At 44.0% G+C, this 22,670-nt stretch overlaps 1 protein-coding gene across 2 annotated transcripts in view; it reads left to right on the forward strand.

Annotated features, from left to right (window-relative positions):
• The first annotated feature begins 8,898 nt into the window (after nucleotides 1-8,898).
• Nucleotides 8,899-22,670, forward strand: part of dpt (dermatopontin) — a 37,289-nt gene continuing 23,517 nt past the window's right edge. For both annotated transcript variants that reach the window (XM_078232639.1, XM_078232640.1), the window contains exon 1: nucleotides 8,899-9,177. In XM_078232639.1, the coding sequence (XP_078088765.1) occupies nucleotides 8,906-9,177 (272 nt within the window). In that variant the 5' untranslated portion in view covers nucleotides 8,899-8,905. The remainder of the gene's footprint in view (nucleotides 9,178-22,670) is intronic.

Genomic DNA, 22,670 nt, shown 5'->3' on the forward strand with positions numbered 1-22,670 from the left:
GTGGATTGCTTGTCACAGACCTCCAGTTAGAAAAGTATCCTCCCATTGCTACTCTCTGCTTTCTATGCCCAAGCCAGTTTTGTATCCATCTTACTAGCTCACCTTGGATCCCATATGACTTCACCTTATTTTAGTTTTAGCTTCCATATTTTTCTTAATTAATTAAAGCTTCCTTCGACTTTTTTGGGTATATTTAAACATATTTCAAGTATTTTGAAAGTAGATTTAAGCATTGATGCAAGGTTGTTTTTACATTGTATTAAGGATGTGTGAGAGCCCATGAGGTCCATCAGACAACCTCCTGCCTCTCTTTGAAGAGGAGAATCAAGTTTGCCAACCCCTAAAAATGGCCTTTAATCCCTGCTCACTGGTACCCAAGGTTCCGGTCTGTAGCATAGGGTCGAGACTTCGCTATGGTCCCTTGATAATGCCTGAGAAGGCTTTACCTTTCTCATAAAACTATAAGACCATAAGATATAGGAGCAGAATTAGGCCATTTGGTCTGTTGAGTTCAGCTCTGCCATTCAATCATGGCTGATAAGTTTCTCAACTCCATTTCTCAACTCCATTCTCCTGCTTTCTGCCCGTAACCCTTTATCCCTTGACCAATCAAGAACCTATCTATCTCTGTCTTAAATGCACTCAATGAGCTGGCCCCCACAGCCTTCTGTGGCAATGAATTCAATAGATTCACCATCCTCTGGCTGAAGAAATTCCTCCGCATCTCAGTTCTCAAGGGTCGTCCCTTTATTCTGAGGCTATGCCCTCAGGTCCTAGTCTCGCCTACGAATGGAAACATCTTCCCCACGTCCATTCAATCCAGGCCTTTCAGTATTCTGTAAGTTTCAATGAGATCCCCCCTTATCTTCTCACAAAACAATGACTGAATTATGCCAGCACCCAGGCCTCAGGCACAAAGAGGGAAACTTCAGTTGACTAAATTCTGAACCCATATTGCCAAATATTGCCAAATATTTGGCAATATTTTATGTTTTTTCTTGGAAATGGCCCATGAGTAAAGGCAAGGAAGTGCCACCAACTAACAAGGAAACAAGTCAACCAATCCCTGCCATTGAGCTCTTCTTCACACTTGTCATGACTGTCATTTGGAGCTACTACTTCACACAAGTAACCCATCAACCTCCACCCACCAGCTCGCCACCTTCCTTTTAAATCATTCTACACATATGTCCCTGAGTAACAGAAACATTTCATTTCAAATAAATCTTATCCCTTTCCTGCTATTTAAGGCCCTATTGCGCCCCTTGGTTCCTACTCTTGTGTAGCTGTAGGCAGTGACTTGGTAGAAGATTCTGAGGAAGTTCATGAATGGACCAGGAAAATTGGTTGCAGTGTTACTGCATATATCCTTAATGGGAAGTTTCCCCTTTCAGATGAAATTAGAGACAGTGAATGTGCACGTTATCACACCACAGGGAATACAACCCAATTTTCGAAAGACACTTCTGAAGTCAGGTGATGTGGCACCCAAGCCTACCTCTTTCCATGGCCTGGATCAGTCCTTGTGGGGCTCTGTTGCTGCATAATACATTGACACCCCGACTAATACATCCTTATAATAGCCTCTGTATGTGTCCTGAAGAAGCACCACTGTCAGATATTGCATTGAGCTAAATGGTTGAAGGCACAGAATGGTTGTCTTGACCTTTTCAGTTGCTGCATCATGATTAGGTTTCCTCCTTTTTCCGCCACATCCCCGGCAGTGGCGTTTTGCTACATTCTTTCTAAAGCTCACCAAGAATATGTAATGAAGGCTCAGTGAGGGTAACTGGATAGGTTCTTTGTATGATAACACTGATAGGGATTAAGAGCAGTTCTAATGCAACAAGGACAATCATGCCCAATGTCTCTTAGGTGCAGCAAGTAAACAAGAGCGGTCCAAAGATGGAATCTTGGAGATGATTGTGCTGAGGTGGGAATTGCTGCAAATGTATTGATCCCAAGGGGGATCAAATGAGACGGAACAAATAAGAGCTGTGCCCAGAAGGTGAATCATCGAGGAGAAAGAATGCTGGAGAATGGATTGGTCAATGTCAAACATTATTAAGGGCATAGAGAGGATAATGAGTAACAATGACTCACTGTTAGAGTCAAGATGTTGTAAGCAACTTTGATTCGAACAGCCTCAGTGCTTTAGGCTCTAAAACCAGAATGAGGGAATTTAAAAAGGGAATGTTGGAGATCCATGATCTTTCTAAACACTGCAATGTTGAATTGTGATTCCAGCAGTTATGATTTTAAGTGACACTGGATTGTTCTACAGTTGAATGCAAAATAATGTAACATAAATTTTTAATTTTTTAAAGTTACTTTTTGAGAAGAAGCTTGATAAACAGACAAAAAAACTACATCTAGACTCATTCGTACCATTGTTATACATGAATTGAAAAAGTATTATTCTGACTTGTTCAATTAAACTTTTAGTTTATCAGCTGATGCTGGGATGCAAATTTAAGTAATTATTTATTCAGTGACCTTGCTGGAAAATATACACACATTGGCTGGGATTCTCTGACCTCGCCTGTGGCTGGGATTCTCTGATCCTGCTGCAGTGAATGAAGATATGGCTGAGCACAAAATTGTCTATTCTCGCTGGCAGGGTTGGCAAGGCGAACGAAACTCAAGACTCAGATTGGGCTAAGCTGCGATTATCTCCTTCAATCTGCAGCATTCAGTGGGTGAAATTTTCCAATCCCGCCCACGGGCATGAATGGGGAATCTAGTGGCAGGCAAAAAGTCAGAAATCTGCTGGCATAAATCGATTTGCAATTCTCTCAGTGGTGGGTCGCTTATCCTGCTGCCTGGTGGTGTGACCTGCATTGCATTCATTTAAGTCTCATGAATGCTCATCAAAACAATTGCTCACCGGAATCTCCTCACACCTTCCAATGTTGCATCACGCCAGCAGAAAATTGCGTCACCCTCAAAGCCATCTGAAAATGAGTGGCATGCACAAGTTGGACCTTAGTTCGCATGTGACTTTGAGCTGAGTGCAACATACGTAGCCTATCTGCCACAACACTGTGCCGCTCTTATTGCTATGTCACTGTGGCTGTAGTTTGATCTGCTTCAGCTCTTTGAGGACGTTGTCTACAATTCTGCTGTGCTACTCAAGCAGGACTCCACTTTTACAAACGAGCATAGTGACCGTGGGCGAGAATAGCAAACACAAGGGGGACAATAAGGAAGGAAGGCTGTGCAAGGGCAGTGAGGGTGGAGGCAAAGGAGCACAATGGAAGACAGAGGGGCAAGGAGGTGGAGAAAGATGAGGAACAATGGAAGGGCAGCGGGAAGACTGAGGTGGGAAGCTGGAGCCTGACAAGGGTACATGAAACATTGACAAACAAGGGGGATGTCGGCCATCCTTCCCTGGTCAGGACTCTTAAGGGCTTGTTGTCTGCCAGCTTTGATTGTATGAAGATGTAAGAAAGGCAAGTGATTTTGCGGAATGGAGGTTGGGTCAAATGCATGTCCTTTATGTGTGGTGAGCCCTCTCCAGAAGGTTTAGAGGATGACGTGTGAGCAACATGACTGATGGGATGTTGGTTGTGTGAAAGTGTCCATGTGAGAATGAGTGTTGATATGTGCCCTCTGTGAAGAGCAATTTAGTACATGATGCCATGATGAAAGCTTGGTACTGTAAGGAATTGAGGTATGACACCTTGAAAGAGCCGCTGAGAACATTCATTCTCTTCCTGCACTTGGTGACGCTTCAGCCGCAGTTCCCAGCCACACTGACCTCCTGTGTGACGGCCTCCCAGGTCTTCCTGGAGACACCCCTGAGATACAGGACATACCTGTGCACCAGCTCTCTTCTAGTGGATGAAGTGGGGTGCTGCCTCCCTCTTAAAGCTTTCAGCTTTCTTCTGGTGGCTGGAATACATCTTCGCAAGTGTCCTGAAGACAGCTGGGCTGGACAGAGTGAGATGTATGTGTTGGACTGGCATTTAAATATGGCACACGGACCTTTCACCGCACCAGCTGACAGCAGGTGGACAAATCAGCTTCCAATCCATCAGATGATTCAGCCCGATACTTGCCTCTGTATAATGAATGAGCTTTCAAACGTAGAATCGGGTGCAAGTTCCCAGCATTCCAGCCAGCAGGGTGACTGCCATCAGAACCACACACCACTGTAGTTAGTCTCAAGTAGCAGAATTTTCCATTTATATTTGACTTCACATATAAACTATTGCTGTTTGGATCAACAATCGAAGGGCAATGGTGTCCTCACTGTATCGCCACAGTTAGCAACTCTTTCAGAAGTGAATGAGCAAAAAGGGTAACAAATAAAAATATAGAGCAACTCTGCCCCTCCACCAACCAAAAATGCTTGTTCACATGCACACAAAGTCCTTTGGTTTATTATCTGATTAGCATTATGGAAGGATAAGATCAAAAGGCTTTTGAATCTATTTTCCTTGTATGATTTTGTGACCTTGTGCTCTTTTGTCACATACAGAATCACATATACGCATACACACTCACATGTTAGACTGTAGTTCAAACGTTACGAGACAAATTTTTCTTTCTTGAATCTTTTAATTGTGATTTTTTTGTGCAAACTTGCACTGTGGAAGAAAACATTTCCAGCCACTTTACTATCAGTGAACTCACCTATAGAGCTAACAAGGTCATACCTGAACTGTAAAAGCTACATAAACATTTGTTTGCATGCAAAGTTAATGACAACTGGAAAAACTAGATCCAATTTGTGAGTATTGCATTTAGAAACAGCCAGACTGGATTTGTTAAAACAAATAACCTTGATAAATTTAATAAGTTTTTGAACATTTTTGACTGATGTTATGGATAAAGGGGATGCAATAGATAGGCACAAAGATTTTTTGGAGATATTCAATGAAGTACCAATGGCATATTGGGTTTTATAAAAAAGGCCTTGGTTACAAGGGCAAAGGTAATTACAAATGCAACTGGTTACCTCACAGTTGGAGCACTATATGCAGCTTTGAGCACATCATTTCAAATATATATTGCAGCTGTTATAAAGTGAAAGGTGGATGAATGTACCCTGATCAACCTTGCCCAGTTTGCAGTAACCCTTTTTTAACACAGGTGTGTTACACGGTGAATAGAGAAAAGGAACAAGAGTCAGGTGAATGTCCAACAGAACTTAATTGAACACTTTATCAAGGAAAAATAATATTCAATCCCTTCACAGGACTCTTTAGTAAACAGTCTTAAATCTCTAAATAAACAGTCTCAAATCTACACTAGCTATCTACTTCTGACACATGCGTCCATGGATTGGCTATACCCTATCATTATATTTGAACAGTTTGTCTGAAAAGGCTGGTAATACCCATTCATTAAGGCTGGGACAGGCTGTTCCTTTGAGTGTTGGCTGATGTTTCAGGATCTGCAGTCGTCGATTTGGGCTTTCCATCTTGTCTAGGGCTTGTTCTGATCTTGTCTTCGAGTCATCTCACCGGTATGGTTTCTGGGTCTGGTCAGTCTGATGATACCACGAGGTATAAGGAGCAGGCAGCAAGTCAAAGATGCTTCCTGGAGACACCATTGTAGAAAGTGCAAAAAGATAGTGAGAGAGAGGCTGATCTCTTCATGCCCTTCTCCAAGATTCTGTGTCCTGTGTCCAATCCTGTTATGTTATGCCTCTGTCCTCCTACTGAGTTGGGTGCCACCAAGTCTGCTTAGCATTCTTCTAACAAAGCAACTTCACTGGAGGTGTAAACAATGGTCCGTTCTAAACAATGTGGCCGTCAGCACCTGGCCAGGCAGTTCCAGGCCTGTCTGGTTTCGATGAGCAGTTGATTGTCTCAGGCCTGCTGCACGAAAGTTGTCTGATCCAGCCCTGAAGTTTGCAAATTGCAGAGTCTGGATAGGTTTAAATTTGGCTTCCACGTTTCAAGATTTTATCCCTGCTCATAAAAATATCAATGTTTCTACAATTCTGGAGGTTATGGGCCACCTCACCACACAGCCATAGAAAGCACACAGCTTAGATTTATCGGGATGGCCCCAAAGATAGAAACTAGTAAAAAAGGAGAGACTGGCAATACTGAGGCAATTTACACTGGAGAAAAACCTTATCCCAGATTTGTTAAGGATTAAAAATTGTGAAGTGCTTGAAGAAAGTGAATGATTAAAGACTATTTTCCCTGGTTGGTAGGCTTCTTCCATTTAATATTAAAGCTGAAGTGTTATCCTGCTTTCCTAGTAGACGTTAAAAATGGTTGATGGGAGGTCACATCCCAATGCAGTCCCATCAACCCCTTCCCCGTGCCCTGTCACCTTAACTGCTTTCAGAACAGGAGAATTTAGGTAGATAGGGACCAAAGTAATATATGAATAGGCCAAAGCTCCCGATAACATGGACACTGTGGCTCCATGTTAACAAGGAACTAGTGGAGGCCTGCAAAACACTACTTTGGCAGAAAGGCCAAAGTAGGTTTAATATTTTTCATTTTTGTGTCAAATCCTTGCGTGTTTAGAGGAACAGAAGACTTCCTTCATTTCCTGCAATGACTTTTTGTACTTCTCCCAACCTTTACCTCTCCTCTCCCTCCTACTATTTACTGAGTGAAGTCATAATCATTACCCAACAACTGTTCAAGTCCAAGAAAACTAAATTTTATTAGTGTGGAGTCTCATTTTTTCAGATTTAAATATAATTCACAGCCTCCTCCCTATGTTTTTACATGTAAGAATTATTCAATGTTCCTGCTGCCTTTCGTGTTGCTGAACATTACCAATCACTTGTATAAGATACTAAATTGAAACTAAGGTCAGAAAAGAGGAAATCCAGTTTCTCGTGCCTGCCAAATCTTTTACATGGACACCATTTCTGTGCCATTGACTACAAATTCTTGGCCATGAATATCTCAATATATGGCCCAGTATCAAATTTTGTTTGATAAAGCTACCTGAGACAGTGTCCCCCTCGTTCTAGACTCCCCATCCAATGGGATACATCTCAGTTGCAGTCAATGCTGCCCTTCTCTCACTGTGTTTCACTGAGCAATTCAGTGGCAGGAGGGCAATTCATTCATGTCTTCACACTACATAGTGCATACTGTGATTACCCTCCTAGGATTTGGCTGGGCTAAGTGCACTCTGCCACACACGTAAACCACCGCTATGGGGAATTGGAAACTTTGGAACTTTTAAGACTGCATTTAGCAAAGGTTAATAATGACAATACTGCAGACTGGATTCAGTTCAGAAACAGAAATCTGACACTGAGGCAGACCATCACTCAGCACATCCTGGGCCTGTTAATACTACACCTCAGATTGAACTGTTTTAGTTCCAAATGGCTCCAGTGTACAATGTTTCAACATCTGGAACCACAAAATTCAGATGGAGTGAACTTACTCATTTCGACAAATGAATTTTAAACTTTCACACTCCAATATCACTCAACGCAGTTGAGAGCTGCTAGCTGAAATTCTCTGGTCTCAAACACCCCACTACTGCTGCCAGCAAGAATGGAGAATTTGGCACTAAGCCAAATCTCTGTTCACAGCAGAGGGACTGAAGAATTCCAGCCACGGGTGAGATCGGAAAATTCCAGCCAGTCTGTTTCAGATTATCTAATTTTTCACATTGCATTGTAGCTCTAACCCTGTTTTCCCAAACTTTCAAGCCATTATTCATGGTTGGAGGATAACATGGCAATTCCCCTGTAATGGCAATATTTTTTGATTTGATTTGATTTGATTTATTGTTGTCACATGTATTAACATACATAGAAAAGTATTGTTTCTTGCGCGTTATATGACAAAGCATATCGTTCACAGAGGAGGAAACGAGAGTGTGCAGAAAATAGTGTTACAGTCATAGCTAGGGTGTAGAGAAAGGTCAACTTAATGCAAGGTAAGTCCATTCAAAAGTCTGATGGCAGCAGAGAAGAAACTGTACTTGTGTCGGTTGGTACGTGACCTCAGACTTTTATATCTTTTTCCCGACGGAAGAAGGTGGAAGAGAGAATTTCTGGGGTGCGTGGGGTCCTTAATTATGCTGGTTGTTTTGCCGAGGCAGCGGGAAGTGTAGACAGAGTCAATGGATCGGAGGCTGGTTTGCAAGATGGATTGGGCTACATTCATGACCTTTGGAGTTCCTTGCGCTCTTGGGCAGAGCAGGAGCCATACCAAGCTGTGATACAACCAGAAAGAATGCTTTCTATGGTGCATCTGTAAAAGTTGGTGAGAGTCGTAGCTGGCATGCCAAATTTCCTTAGTCTTCTAAGAAAGTAGAGGCGTTGGTGGGCTTTCTTAACTATAGTGGCGGCATGGGGGGACCAGGACAGGTTGTTGGTGATCTGGACACCTAAAAACCTGAAGCTCTCAACTCTTTCTACTTCGTCCCCGCTGGTGTAGACAGGGGCATGTTCTACTTCACGCTTCCTGAAGCCGATGACAATCTCCTTCTTTTGTTGACATTGAGGGAGAGATTATTGTTGCCGCACCAGTTCACCAGATTCTCTATCTCATTCCTGTACTCTGTCTCGTCATTGTTTGAGATCTGACCCACTACGGTGGTGTCATCAGCAAACTTGAAAATCGAATTGGATCCCATATTTGCTATACCACTCATTGATACTGACCTAATATGAGTGGTGAGGTTAAATGTTTACAGCCAATATGTTTTATTGCAGCTCAATTTGCAAATCTTTTTCTAGAATATATTTTGTATTTGTTACAGAAAATGAAAATTTCCTTAAAAGTCCACCTTAAGAAAAATATTATCAGTTTCACAATCTGGGTATTAGATTTAAAGCATATTGCATTCTTTCACGTCAGATCATAAGCACTTTTGGAATCAGGCTTGGAAACATCTGTTTGCCAAATGTTACATCCCATATAAAATAGTGAACACAACACAGCTCACCCAGACTGCAGAAATGCACCTCAAATGTGCTTACTTGCTTATAGCCCTGATCATTGTAGTATATGGTCAGAATTATCCACCTGAGGTATATTGGGTCAATCTTTATAGGCAAGGCTTCAACTTCCAGTGTCCACCAGGGCAAGCTTTGGTAGGGATACAAAGTTACTATGAGAAATCGGAAGGCTCTGACAGACTTTGGAGTTTCGAATGCATGCCAACGTCCGAGGGGATGGGACAAGCGACAGAATGTTGGTGGGAAGAAATTAACCAAGCAGGACTTGAATGGTAGGTCACAGGGGCACGCTTGTTAGTGTTTTGCTTTCAACTACATGACCTTTGTCTGGTTTTTGCAGTTATGTTTATTAATTTCTTAATTCATTAAAATAACCAAAAAGTTCTCAGACTGTTGTGGAACCCAGGTCAGTTATTCTGCTGAATGGAACTGATGAACTTCAAATTAGAAGCAGGTAGCATGTCAGCACTTAACTTCCTGGGATTAAATACTCTTGAAAAGATCGGATAGCCATGCGAATCAGATTTTTATGCAAGGGTCTCACAGGTACTGGCATGTTTCTTCCTGTTCTGAGATCCAGGGTTATGCAACTGAAATGAGTGTGGCTTACATAACACATGGAATTCTGCCAATACTGGAAAGTTTGAAGTACATTTGTCCTTTCTGACCTCAACACTTAAGAAATTTTCATTTTTAATGAGCAGTTCCAACTTTTATGGATGCTTTTAATGGCTTAAATGTTAACTAGAGTAAAATGCAGTCTGCGTATACAAAAGTACTGGTGTACTTTTCCTTTTCTTTCTCCTCCAGTTTGCTTCTCTGCTGTTCCTTTTTTCGGATTGCGACTTACTCTGCAGTGGAGTTTCACATGTGCTAGGAACCCTCTGGTACCAACCCCAAGTGGCTGTTGGTCATGCGCGAAACCAAATAGATTTGTTTAACACTTTCAGCCTAAGTGACTTGTACACTGAAGGGACACAGATGGATATTGAGATTCAGCACCATGAGAGTTTCTTATTGTGTATTGGGCCATCATTCTTTATGTGAGTTTTTCTGGCTGAATAAGGTGGAAAGCCAAGAAGGGAGAGAAAAAAAAAAATTTTGTGCTCAGAAACATTTAAGGACGGGTAGCAGAAAGAGTGAGAAAGATCCTCAGAAACATGGAAGGAGATTCAGAAAGAGAGACAGAGCAGAATTACAGGGAAAGAAAATAATTCACAGGAGCTCATGAATAAACTGCTGCCATGATAGCTGTCCTGTGCAGGACCCCTAGACCTAGCTGTCTGAACAGGTCGGCAGCTCAGCAGCCTCACCAGGAATCGAGCTATGGGGTGAGCACAGTAAGAAGTCTCACAACACCAGGTTAAAGTCCAACAGGTTTATTTGGTAGCACAAGCCACTAGCTTTCGGAGCACTGCTCCTTTATCATGTGAGTGGGAGTTGTGTTCACAAACAGGGCATATAAAGACACAAACTCAATTTGCAAGATAATGGTTGGAATGCGAGTCTTTACAGGTAATCAAGTCTGAAAGATACAGACAATGTGAGTGGAGAGAGGGTTAAGTACAGGTTAAAGAGATGTGTATTGTCTTCAGCCAGGACAGTTAGTGAGATTTTGCAAGCCCAGGCAAGTCGTGGGGGTTACAGATAGTGTGACATGAACCCAGATCCCGGTTGAGGCCGTCCTCATGTGTGCGGAACTTGGCTATCAGTTTCTGCTCAGCGACTCTGCGTTGTCGTGTGTCATGAAGGCCATGTTGGAGAATGCTTACCCGAAGATCAGAGGCTGAATGCCCGTGACTGCTGAAGTGTTCCCCAGCAGGGAGAGAACACTCTTGCCTGGTGATTGTCGAGCGGTGTTCATTCATCTGTTGTAGTAGCGTCTGCATGGTCTCCCCAGTGTACCATGCCTCGGGACATCCTTTCCTGCAGCGTATCAGGTAAACAACGTTAGCCAAGTTGCAAGAATATGTACCGTATACCTGGCGGATGGTGTTCTCACATGAGATGATGGCATCCGTGTCGATGATCCGGCACCTCTTGCAGAGGTTGCTGTGGCAGGGTTGTGTAGTGTCGTGGGCACTGTTCTCCTGAAGGCTGGGTAGTTTGCTGCGAACAATGGTCTGTTTGAGCTTGTGCAGTTGTTTGAAGGCAAGTAGTGGGGGTGTGGGGATGGCCTCCACTCACATTGTCTGTACCTTTAAGACTTGATTACCTGTAAAGACTCGCATTCCAACCATTATCTTGTAAATTGAGTTTATGTCTTTATATGCCCTGTTTATGAACACAACTCCCACTCACCTAATGAAGGAGCAACGCTCTGAAAACTTGTGGCTTGTACTACCAAATAAACCTGTTGGACTTTAACCTGGCATTGTGACACTTCTTACTGTGCTTACCCCAGTCCAACAATGGCATCTCCACATCATGGCTATGGGCTGAAGCAGGCATGGGTCCTGTAGCTGACACCAGTTTGGCCAAAGAAAATGTTTAAAAGCATAAAAATACTACTAGAGGGGAAGTCTCTCTGATGTAACCGTTGGGGCCCCAGGGCTGCCTTCTCTGCCCCCCCCCCCACACACACACACACCGCCGCCTTTGAATAAAATATTACCTCCACCATGATGCTGCTGGGAGACTGCCTGCGTTCAGTTGGAGACCTCACCATTGTGAGCAAAATGCTGATGGTCTGGTAAAATGACCCTTAATAGAATATTTGAATTTGCTTCCAGCTCCTTATGGAGATAAGCATATCCAAAACTGCTCCTGCCATCAGTAAAGTGACACAATCCAGTACAATCCAGCACAGCTCCCACCAATTTTACTCTATCCCCCACCGTGATCTTATCCTCATGCGGGCCAGTGAACTTCTTCCCTTTAATTAGTGCTATTGACATTCTGCATGATAATATAGGTTTAACACTGATGCATGAGACCACTGAATTAATAGCACAAATGTAGTCAATTAGAGAATAAATACAATTAATTTTGTGTATTTTAATATTTCAAAGTATTGTTGGTTTTATTAATTTACCCATATTTTAAGATGATAATTGACAAGAGGCAATGAACTGAAACTGTGGTTTAATCAGTGCCTGGATTAAGTGGTCTGAAAACACAGGGTTATATTTTTCATGGGCTGGATTTTCTGGAGGAGGTGATTGGGGCATATCGTAAACTGACCAACTTTAAAAAGGCCACCCTGCAACGATAATACACTGGGGGGAGGGGAGGAGAGAGGGGAGAGGAGGAGAGGGAGGGAAGGGGGGAGGGGGGAAGGAAGAGGGGGAGGGGTAGGGATGGCCTAAACAAGCAGAGAGTGAGGTTTCTGTTCCTCAATGGGAGGAAATCTTGCCCTTGCGAGTTGCTCGTCAACGTGGACACAGCAATGGATCCCAGGCTCAAGTAAGCCCCGGATATTTGGGCAGTAAGGGATGAGGCACTCTAGGGTGGGTGGGGATGGCAAGGGGGGTGGGGAGATAAGTGGGCTCTGGAGAACTGGCTGGGAGGCACAAAGTAGGGGTATAATTTTGGGGCTCATTCCCCTGATGCATGCAGGACACCTGGCCAGAGCATGCAATCTCCCCCCCACACCAACAACGCTCCCCACACACCATACACAAACCACCTCCCCCTTCCGACTTTTTCACCTCAGATGACGCAAAGGCAAACTTCCCACTCTCACCCACCTGCCCACGGCAACTACATTGTGATGTGGGCAGTGTAATATCTGGATCAATTAACTTGTTAACAAGCTCAATTACTCATTAATGATTTTGTTTTAACATGCCGATTTTGGGCAACCAGTATGTTAATGTCAGGTTCAGGACCCAACGTCATCACACTGGGTTTCACATGTGTGCAGGACAGGAGCAGTCCCAATTTGCAAATGTAAAATCTCGGCCCATTAGTTCTCAGCCTATGTAGGATATAATAACTTTTAATATAGTCAAAATCCAGACTATCCATGTTACAATGATAAATTATCTTCTTTTCCTCCACCAAACCCCACCCCACCCACAATGTTCTCCCCAAATTTGGCATCATTCAGTCACTGAGTGAGGGCAGGTGACTTTTCTTCAGACTTCTTATGACAAGAAGATAGATGAGAGCACCCCAGCTTCCCTGTAGTGAAGCATGTTTGTTTACCTTGGCAGCCTGACTAGACAAACTCACAGAGTGGATAATGCTGTTCATTATGCCATGCATTGATACACCAATGTTTGCAACAACCTCCTATACAAATGTAATATTGTAAATGTTAAAGTAATTAGTAACATCTGGAAGTCTGGTCATCTTGTGATTTGTGATCAATATGCCCAGGTACACATCTCTACCTCTTTCATCCAGACAAAGATGGTTGCCACAGTCTCAATTTCCCTATGTGATATCAAGGCCACAACCTGAATGAGTGAAGATGAATTCCAGTTGAGGTCTACACTACCCAACTGGGGCCATCCATCTCCATGTTTTTGGTCTTAACTCCACAGGCGGCACGGTAGCACAGTATGGGCGGCACGGTAGCACAGTGGTTAGCACTGCTGCTTCACAGCTCCAGGGACCTGGGTTCGATTCCCGGCTTGGGTCACTGTCTGTGTGGAGTTTGCACATTCTCCTCGTGTCTGCGTGGGTTTCCTCCGGGTGCTCTGGTTTCCTCCCACAGTCCAAAGATGTGCGGGTTAGGTTGATTGGCCATGCTAAAATTGCCCCTTAGTGTCCTGAGATGTGTAGGTTAGAGGGATTAGCGGGTAAATATGTAGGGATATGGGCGTAGGGCCTGGGTGGGATTGTGGTCGGTGCAGACTCGATGGGCTGAATGGCCTCCTTCTGCACTGTAGGGTTTCTAAGATTTCTATGATTTCCATCAGCCTTCAATTGCTAACTCAAACTGAATTAAGAAGTGCAAAGTGAGCTCTGTATTCTGTTTGATACTAAGTCTACATCCACTTTGCTCCACAATCTAATTTATTGCTATGTTTCCCTTATTGCCTTATCCTATATCTTCCATTCTGCACTGAAACTCCACTTTGTGCCTTTATCATTTAAAGGCTTGGATTCTCCAACATGCAATTTCCACACACAAAACCCCTCAGGCTTCCACTTTGTCAAAACGCTAAAACCTGTGTTTTCATCTGCAATAAATGTCACACTCATATCAGCATCCCCTTTCCTAGTTCCTCTGGTTCCATGTGTCACAACTCAAAGTTTTCATCCTTGCTTACAAATAAATATAGAGCTTAGCCATCACAATTGGTACTGTGAGCAGTACTGCTCCCATGGAATCAGTATTAAAATCCATACCGTATAGTGCTTTCTCAAAGTACAATCGTTTCACTTGCTTGACAGAACAATTACTTATCACTTTGGGGAATCTATTCCACAGCAGAAGTGAATCACTTTACCAGTTGCTGCAGATATGGAAAGTGCTCATAGGATACAATCAGGCACTTAGAACCTACCTCAAAAACAATAAGGTTCGATAGTTGATGAATGCCAGTGGGCATCTAATGTCATTGCTAATGATAGCAATGTGAAACACCACGCATATGTTATTTTCACTTTAAATGCCATTTCTCACAAGAACATTATTGTAAACATTCCTGTAATTAAATTCTGTACAAAACTGCTCCTGGAAATGTCAATGCCTTGTGCGGCAATCAGTTAACAAATCAGTTAGAAAGAGACAAGTTTTTGTGATCCTTGTTTCATGTATTTCCTGCAAAACATTTCAAATTGGATTGCATAAGCTGTGGAATTCAAACTGGTAAAAAATGAGAAATTGGCAGTAAAGTTAAGAATCTGTTTTGCATTATGTTCTTTTTTTTAACTATTGGGTTCCTGGTCACAGATGAGATAGACTTTTCCACTGCATCTTTCCTGGTTTGACATGGCAACCGTTGCCTTGGTAATGTTTATGTCCAGACAAAACTTTATATTTGTGTCATTTTATTTGCTTCATAAAATACCCATATGGAGATGGATTTTAGCCAATAGGAGTTGAATCCATTAGTTATCCATTAGAAATCTATTCAATCAAATCCATTATTCAGGGGATCAACTCTGCACGGAGGACACACCAGGACCAGCTCCAGGCATACCTCAAAATGAGATGTCAGCCCGGTGAAGCTACAACAGAAGGTTACTTGCATGCCAAACAACCAAAGTGGCACGTAATAGACAGAGCTAAGTGATCTCATAACCAATGAATCAGATCTAAACTCTGCAGTCCTGCCACATTCAGTTGTGAATGGTGGTGGATAATTCAACAACTCACTGAAGGAGGAGGTTCCATAAATATTTCCATCCTCCAATGATGGAGGAGCCCAACAAACAAGACTGAAGTATTTGCAGCCATCTTCAGGCAGTAATGCTGAGTGGATGATCCATTTCAGCTTCCTACTGAGGTCACCATCATCACTGATGCCAGTATTCAACCAATTCAATTCACGCCATGTGTTTTCAATGAAATGGCTGAAGGCACTGGATTCTGCGAAGGCAAAGAGCCCAGACAACATTCTGGTAATAGTACTGAAGACTTGTGTTACAAGACACAAGTCAGGAGTGTGATGGATGGGTGGCTGCAGCTCCAACAACACTCAAGAAGCTCAACAGAAGAACAAAGCAGCCCGCTTGATTGACACCCCATTCACCACTTTTGATATACACTCCCTCCATCACCAACATACAGTGGAATCAATATGTGATGCCTTCAAGATGCATAGCAGCAACTCCCAAGGCTCCTTCAACAGTACATTCCAAACCCCTGACCTTTACCACCTAGTAAGAAGTTTAACAACACCAGGTTAAAGTCCAACAGGTTTATTTGGTAGCAAAAGCCACACAAGCTTTCGGAGCCTTAAGCTCCTTCTTCACCTAGGATTCCAGCATCCAGCATTCCATTTACCACCTAGGACAAAGGCAGCAGATACATAGGAAGACCAGCACCTTCAGGTTACCCTCCATGTCACACCCATCCTGACTTGGAACTATATGGCTAATGGGTCAAAATCCTGAAACTGCCTTCTTAACAGCACTACTCGTGTTCCTACAGCATCAGTCCAAGAAAGCAGCTCACCAGCACCTTCTCAAGGGCAATTAGGGATGGGCAACACATCCTGGCCAAGCCAGTGATGCCCACACCTTGCGAATGAATATCAAAAAAAGACAGTATTTTCACCTCCAAAATGGCTTGCAAAAATGGCATGAAGCACACAAAAAATTAAAGAACAAACAAAGAACAAAGAACAATACAGCACAGGAACAGGCCCTTCGGCCCTCCAAGCCCGCGCCGCTCCCCGGTCCAGGATTGAATCCTGAATCCAGGATCCCCGCCCAATTTTCCAGCCTATCTACATACCAATATCCTAAACTTAGAATAGAAGGAACATAGCTAATTGGATGAAAGTTACATTAAGTTAGAATAATAAAAATAGTGAAAATTCAGTGATGGAAAAGAAATCAAGAAGTTTTTTGAATTGTATGATAATATAATTACATTAAAAGTGAAGAGAAAAGGTAAAAGAAGTGGAGAGTCAAATTTTTCCTATGCCTGTTCCCTCATATAAACTCCCCTCCCCACATTCATGGCCATCACTTCTATTTCACCATTTTCTGTGGCCTCTCTTGTGATGTTGATTGTCAACATGACTATCTCTGAACACTAAGATAAAAGCAAATTACTGTGGATGCTGGAATCTGAAACAAAAACAAAAATGCTGGAGTCTCAGCGGGTCTGACAGAGAGAGAGAGAACAGAGTCTGGATGACTCTTTGGCAGAGCTAAAGAGAACTGGAAATAGGATGATTTGTAGTGGGTGGTGGTGTGGACCAGGTGTGGGGCTGGATAGAGGGCCAGTGCTAGGTGGAGGCTAGGGTGAAATTGGCAAAAATGTCATGGACAAAAAGACAAAGGGAATGCAAATGGTGGTGATCATGGCTAAGAAGGGTATTGATAGCAACCCATTAAGAGATCAGAATGTGTTAATGGCAGAATAAACGTGTATCAAAGGACAACTTGGAACAGGTAACAGATGGCCCTAGTGGGGTAGGGGAGGAAGTGTGGTAAGTTAAAAAAAGAAGGAAAGCAGGATAAAAAAGGGGATTGAGAGATGAATCATTAGAAGAAATGAAAATAAATTGATGAACAAAAAATAGGGTGGAGGTGGAGAAGAGAGTTCACAATCTGAAGTTGTTGAACTCAGTGTTAAGTTCAGAAGGTTGTAACATGACTCATCAGAAGATGAGATGCTGTTCCTCCAGTTTGCATTGGGCTTCACTGGAACATTGCACTCCAAACAAAAGTGCAATAGACACGTGAGTGACAAGAACGGGAAGAAAGTATCATAAAGAAAGCACCGCAAAAATTGAAAATGTTAGACATATTTAACAGATGTACCACTACAAGTATCTTTAGCTGGATCGATGTTCTTTTAAATGGAACATAGTTTGACTATCACTGAATCAGATAGTTCTGTTCAAATTTGTAATGAAGAATAATAATTGACTTAAACAAGCTTTGTGCTTAGGCGCATGAGCAGGGTAGTAGGGTATGCATGTGACAGCCTGCTGCCTGCCACACCATGATATTTTCAGTAGTGTGCACCGATGTGAGCAGGGAAGATGAATAAGATCAAACCATTTATTTTCAGTGAGGCTGAGGAGGGATGGGTGTAGAACAGTGACATTCCAATAATTTAAATATCCAGCTTTCCACAGGAGTTTATAGAATTTTTCCAGGGTTTTCAGAGTAAATTTCTAGGAATGGGAAAATATGATGGCTTGAGAAATAAAGTACTCTATCGAAGCATCATCATAAAATGTCGCAATGTGTGACCTCTAAAACTGACATACACCTGCAGCCAGTGGAAACAGTGCTGCAATATAAACACAGCGTTAATGGAGCATTGTTATGGACTTACAACAAGAAACCTCACATGCCATCTTTCTTACTGTCCTTCAAACTGAGGTAACAGCTGCTGGCTACCGAACAAAGTGAGGTAAATCAGACATTTGGCAGTGGAAAATGGACCGGTGTTTGAACAAGACATAACTTCATACATATTATTTCACATATACACTGCAAACTGCAATCATCCCTGAAAATGGACATTGGGAATTTGATGTGTGATTAACCTGTGCCTATTGCTTCTGACGTAGATGGCATGCTAGCCTACACTATTAAAGGAGAGGTGCATTCTGGCAGGAGCAGGTGGGGTGAACTGAAAAAACTTGGCAAAGAGCAAGCTCTGAGATTTTCCATTGCTGCACTGGAGGCCTTGGTTTAAGTGATAGAGAGGAGGAGAGATGCCATTTACCCACAGAGGACCAGGAGTTCCTGCAGACAAACTTTATGAAGATAGTGAGAATAGTTGGCATGGTGGTCAATGCCATGAGCCAAGCTAGAAGACCTGGATACACTGCCAGAAAAAGTTCAATAACATCACAAGTGGTAAAGCTCGGTGAATGTATTTCTGAATGCAATATCCCACCAACTGTAGCACTAGCTTCGCAAACTGCTCAATGCACTGCACCCACATCACTCACATCCCAACAATCTCTGTCAACCACAACTCACACTTCACATTCATAGCTTCAATTTACCCTCACACATTCAGCACTGCTGCAAGCCTCACACTCACATCCATAACTCCTACAATGCCAGCTATTCCACCACGATTTACAAGCTGGATGTAAGCATGCACTTCTTTATCTCTGCGCCCCCTCCCCGCCCTCCCCGCATGCATCACAATCCAACCATTGTGTCTTTCTCCTTTCAGATAATCAAGAACAACAGCCTGGCCAGTTGATTGTAGAAGTGCAGGAAGACAATAATGAAGAAAAAACAATGTTACTCATTTCTCTGACAACCATCAGCTCAGATTTGGGTGGCATGGTGGCACAGTGGTTAGCACTGCCTCACAGTGGCAGGGACCTGAGTTCGATTCCCGGCTTGGGTCACTGTTTGTGTGGAGTCTACACGTTCTCCCCGTGTCTGCGTGGGTTTCTTCCAGGTGCTCTGGTTTCCTCCCACAGTCTGAAAGATGTGTTGGCTAGGTACATTGGCCATTCTAAATTCTCCCTCCGCGTACCCAAACAGGCATTGGAGTGTGATGACTCGGGCATTTTCACAGGAACTTCATTGCAGCGTTAATGTAAGCCTCCTTGTGACGCTAATAAATAAACTTTAAACTTACATTGCATTGCACATAAAGGATAACTTAGAGATGAGAACTGCATCTCAGGCCTGTTGTGAGAGGGATGCAGCTGGATAGGGGTAGAGGTAACACAAGTGCCAACTTGCTGAGGGTAAGGTCACACATTTGTTCTGCTGCAGAGGACTCAGATTATGATTTTAACTGGGTGACCTACCCAAGAAAGCTGGAGATTGTACACAATGAAATGTTTGGTTCATTGGAAGGTCAACTAGAAAACCTGCAGTCACTGTAAAGGAACACGGATGGAGGTCAGCGCAAACTTGGCACAGAGCTCTGTGCAGGGCTTGAAGTTCATCCTTTCTAGCATGGAGCGGTTGGTCACTCCGTTAAGACACTTACAGACCCAAACATGATGCAGTGTCCAATAGCCAATGTCTCAGTTTCTATTGCAGTGCGAACAGAAGTCACCAGAGGTTGCAGTGGAAGCTCAGGCTGCTCTGATGCAAGCTCAGCTAGCTGCCACTTGAAGTCAGGCTGCTGTCATCATAGCCGTGATACCAAAAGGATGTCTCAGCAGTCCAGCAATCTGACCTCCAAAGCACTACTATGTACTACTATAACTGTTGAGGTGGCACAATGGGATGTGACTATCTTTCCCTGCAATATTCCCTGTAATTTTTCTTTTGAGCGTGTGGGTGATTTCTTTAAGTTAGTGGATCCTTATTGTTTTTTCCCCCCTGCATGTACATGGTGATTGAAAGGGGCTGAGTTATATGCAGTCTGCATGGAGACCATTGGGTTGCTGCATGGCACAAACGGAACATCGGCTCCTTGGAGCATAAACCTGCTGTCCTCTCTCAGGGAGACAGCATTTGTTCTCCCAATACTATCACTCCACCAGTGTCTTTGCGATTGTCTTTTTGTCAGCCAGTCTAGGCTCATGTCACTCATGCCCAGTCCAAAGATGTGCGGGTTAGGTTGATTGGCCATGCTAAAATTGCCCCTTAGTGTCCTGAGATGTGTAGGTTAGAGGGATTAGCGGGTAAATATGTAGGGATATGGGGGTAGGGCCTGGGTGGGATTGTAGTCGGTGCAGACTCGATGGGCCGAATGGCCTCCTTCTGCACTGTAGGGTTTCTATGACTTCTATGATTTCTATGCCCAGCTGCTGCAATCAAAAACCAGACCTTCCAGACCCAGAGCTACATGAACTCATCTTTCAAAGCTATTAGCAATCTACCCCACTGAAAGTCAGCAATATCCACCAGCCACGCTGCAATCACTGGGGCTGCCCCCTAGAGGAGCACTAGGCCAGATAAAGGCACTAATGAAAACTGAAAATGCTGGAAAGACTCAGCAGGTCTGACAGCATCTGTGGAGAGAAACAAAGGGCTCGATTTTACCATTGCGTCACGCCCGAAACGTGGTAAAGTTGGGCGTGAGGCCATTAACGCGATCCGCGCCTGCGTCCGTGCAGATGGCCACTTTACCGAGACCCGGGAATGGCCACGATCTGATTCGTGCCCGAAATGGGTGCAACAGCGATTTAAATGCACTTGCATGCATTTAAATTGAATTAATAAACTGCCCGCCCAACTTGATCAGCATTTCCCCCTTTACCATCGTGTTCACCAATCTGGAATCGGGCCAAAATGGACATGCTAAATAAAAGTCTGTTTCGGGCGCTCCAGTTGCTGAAGAGGTAAGTTCAGAGCTTCCAATGGCTTTCAGAACAGATCGGTGGTGGGAGGGGGGGGAAGCGAGCCAGATCATTCTCTGGTGAGGGGGGGTGGGGAGGGAGGCCCGATCGTTATCTGGTTGGGGGGAGGGGGGGAGGAGGGCAGATCATTGTCTGGTTGGGGGTGGGGAGGTAGGAGGAGGCGGGTCAGATGTACCTCTGGGGGGAAGGGGGTGAGACCAGATTGTTCTCTGGTTTGGGGGGGGGAAGGCGGGAGGCCGGTAAGAGGGATCTCTGGTGGGGGGGCAGGGGGGAACACTGCCACTCCGCAGGCGATCGGCGAGGGGTAAAGGGAGCAGGGGGTCGTGATCGGTCTGGGTAGTGGGGGGGAGTGGGTGGATAAGGGGGACAGTGAAGTTGTAGGGGTGGGGGTGAAGTCTGTGGGGGCCATCGCTCCCGCTTTTCACTCCCGGGCCGCTTTATCCGCTTTCTGCGGCCCGGGAGCGATCTGACACAGGCGCGCTTTTTCAAATATTTTTCTAACTGTGCATGCGCAGTTCAGAGCTGCGATCGTTTCCGGCGCACTAAGCCCCGCCCACAGCGCGATTCAGACCCGTGATTTTTTTTTCAGGCTAAGTGCGTATGGGGGCGCCCGAAAGCAGATTTCCAAGTCGGATCTGAATTGCGCCCAGATTCAGCACTTAGAGTGAAAATGGTAAAATCAGGCCCAAAGTTAAGTCTGTATGACTCTTCTTCAGAGCTGAAGAGGGGTAGAAATGTGATGGTTATATAGTTGGAGAGGGGCATGGAGAGCAGAATAGAAGGTCAGGGATAGGTGGAAGCCAATGAGAGGTTTGCCAAAGATTTCATGGATACAGGACAAAGGGAGTGTTAATGGGAGTGTAAAGGATTAAAACAGGTGCTGATATTGACATAAAGCTACGGTAGCAGGATGTGTTAATAGCCGAACAAGGGTCAGCACCCTGGAAAAGCAAAACAAGTTACAGATGGACTTGTGGGGAAGGGATTTGGAAAAGAAAAAAATATTGAAATGGAGGAGAGAGTCCATGGTCTGAAATTGTTTTATCTCAATGTTCAGTTCAGAAGTCAGTAAAGTGCCTAATCTGGAGGTGAAGCGCTGATCCTCCAGTTTGTGTTGGGCTTCACTGGATCATTACAGCAGGGCAAGGATGGAAAAGTGGACAAGAGGAAGGTGGTGAATTGATGCGGCAAGAGACAGGAAGGTTGGGGTCATGCTGGCGATGATGTGGAGATGCCAGCATTGGACTGGGGTAAGCTCAGTTAGAAGTCTCACGACACCAGGTTAAAGTCCAACAGGGCCTGTTGGACCTGGTGTTGAGAGACTTCTTACTGTCATGCTTGCGGACAGAGCTGTTCCACAAAGCAATCAACCAGTCTGTGTTTAGTTCCCCCCAATGTAGAGGAGACCACAGTGTGAGCAGTGAATACTGTACACTAAATTGCAGGGGGTGCAAAATAAATCATTGCCTCACCTAAAAGGAGCATTTGTGCCGTAGACAGTGTGGAGGCAAAGATACAAGTGTTACACCTTCTGTGATTGCATGGGAAGATGCTGTGGGAAAGGGATGCAGTGTTGAGGTGATGGTGGAATGGACTAAGGTGTGGTGGAGGGAACAGTCCCAATGGAATGCTAACAGGAGAGGTGGGAGAAGCTGTGTACCTTGGTGGCATGTTCCTGGAGTTGCCGGCAATGGCAGAGAATGATTCTTTGAATGCAGAGACTGGTGGGGTGAAAAGTGAGAACAAGGGGAACCCTATTATGGTTCTGGGAGGGAGGGTGAAGAAGGGAAAGGGTTAATGTTTTTTGTACTCAATGTATTTTGTACCTAAAGGGTGAATGTATTTTGTACCGAAAAGGTTGAACTTTGTACTTAGAATGTATCACAAGCATA

Source organism: Mustelus asterias, chromosome 17 (genome assembly GCF_964213995.1).
Source record: "Mustelus asterias chromosome 17, sMusAst1.hap1.1, whole genome shotgun sequence".
NCBI lineage: Eukaryota > Metazoa > Chordata > Chondrichthyes > Carcharhiniformes > Triakidae > Mustelus > Mustelus asterias.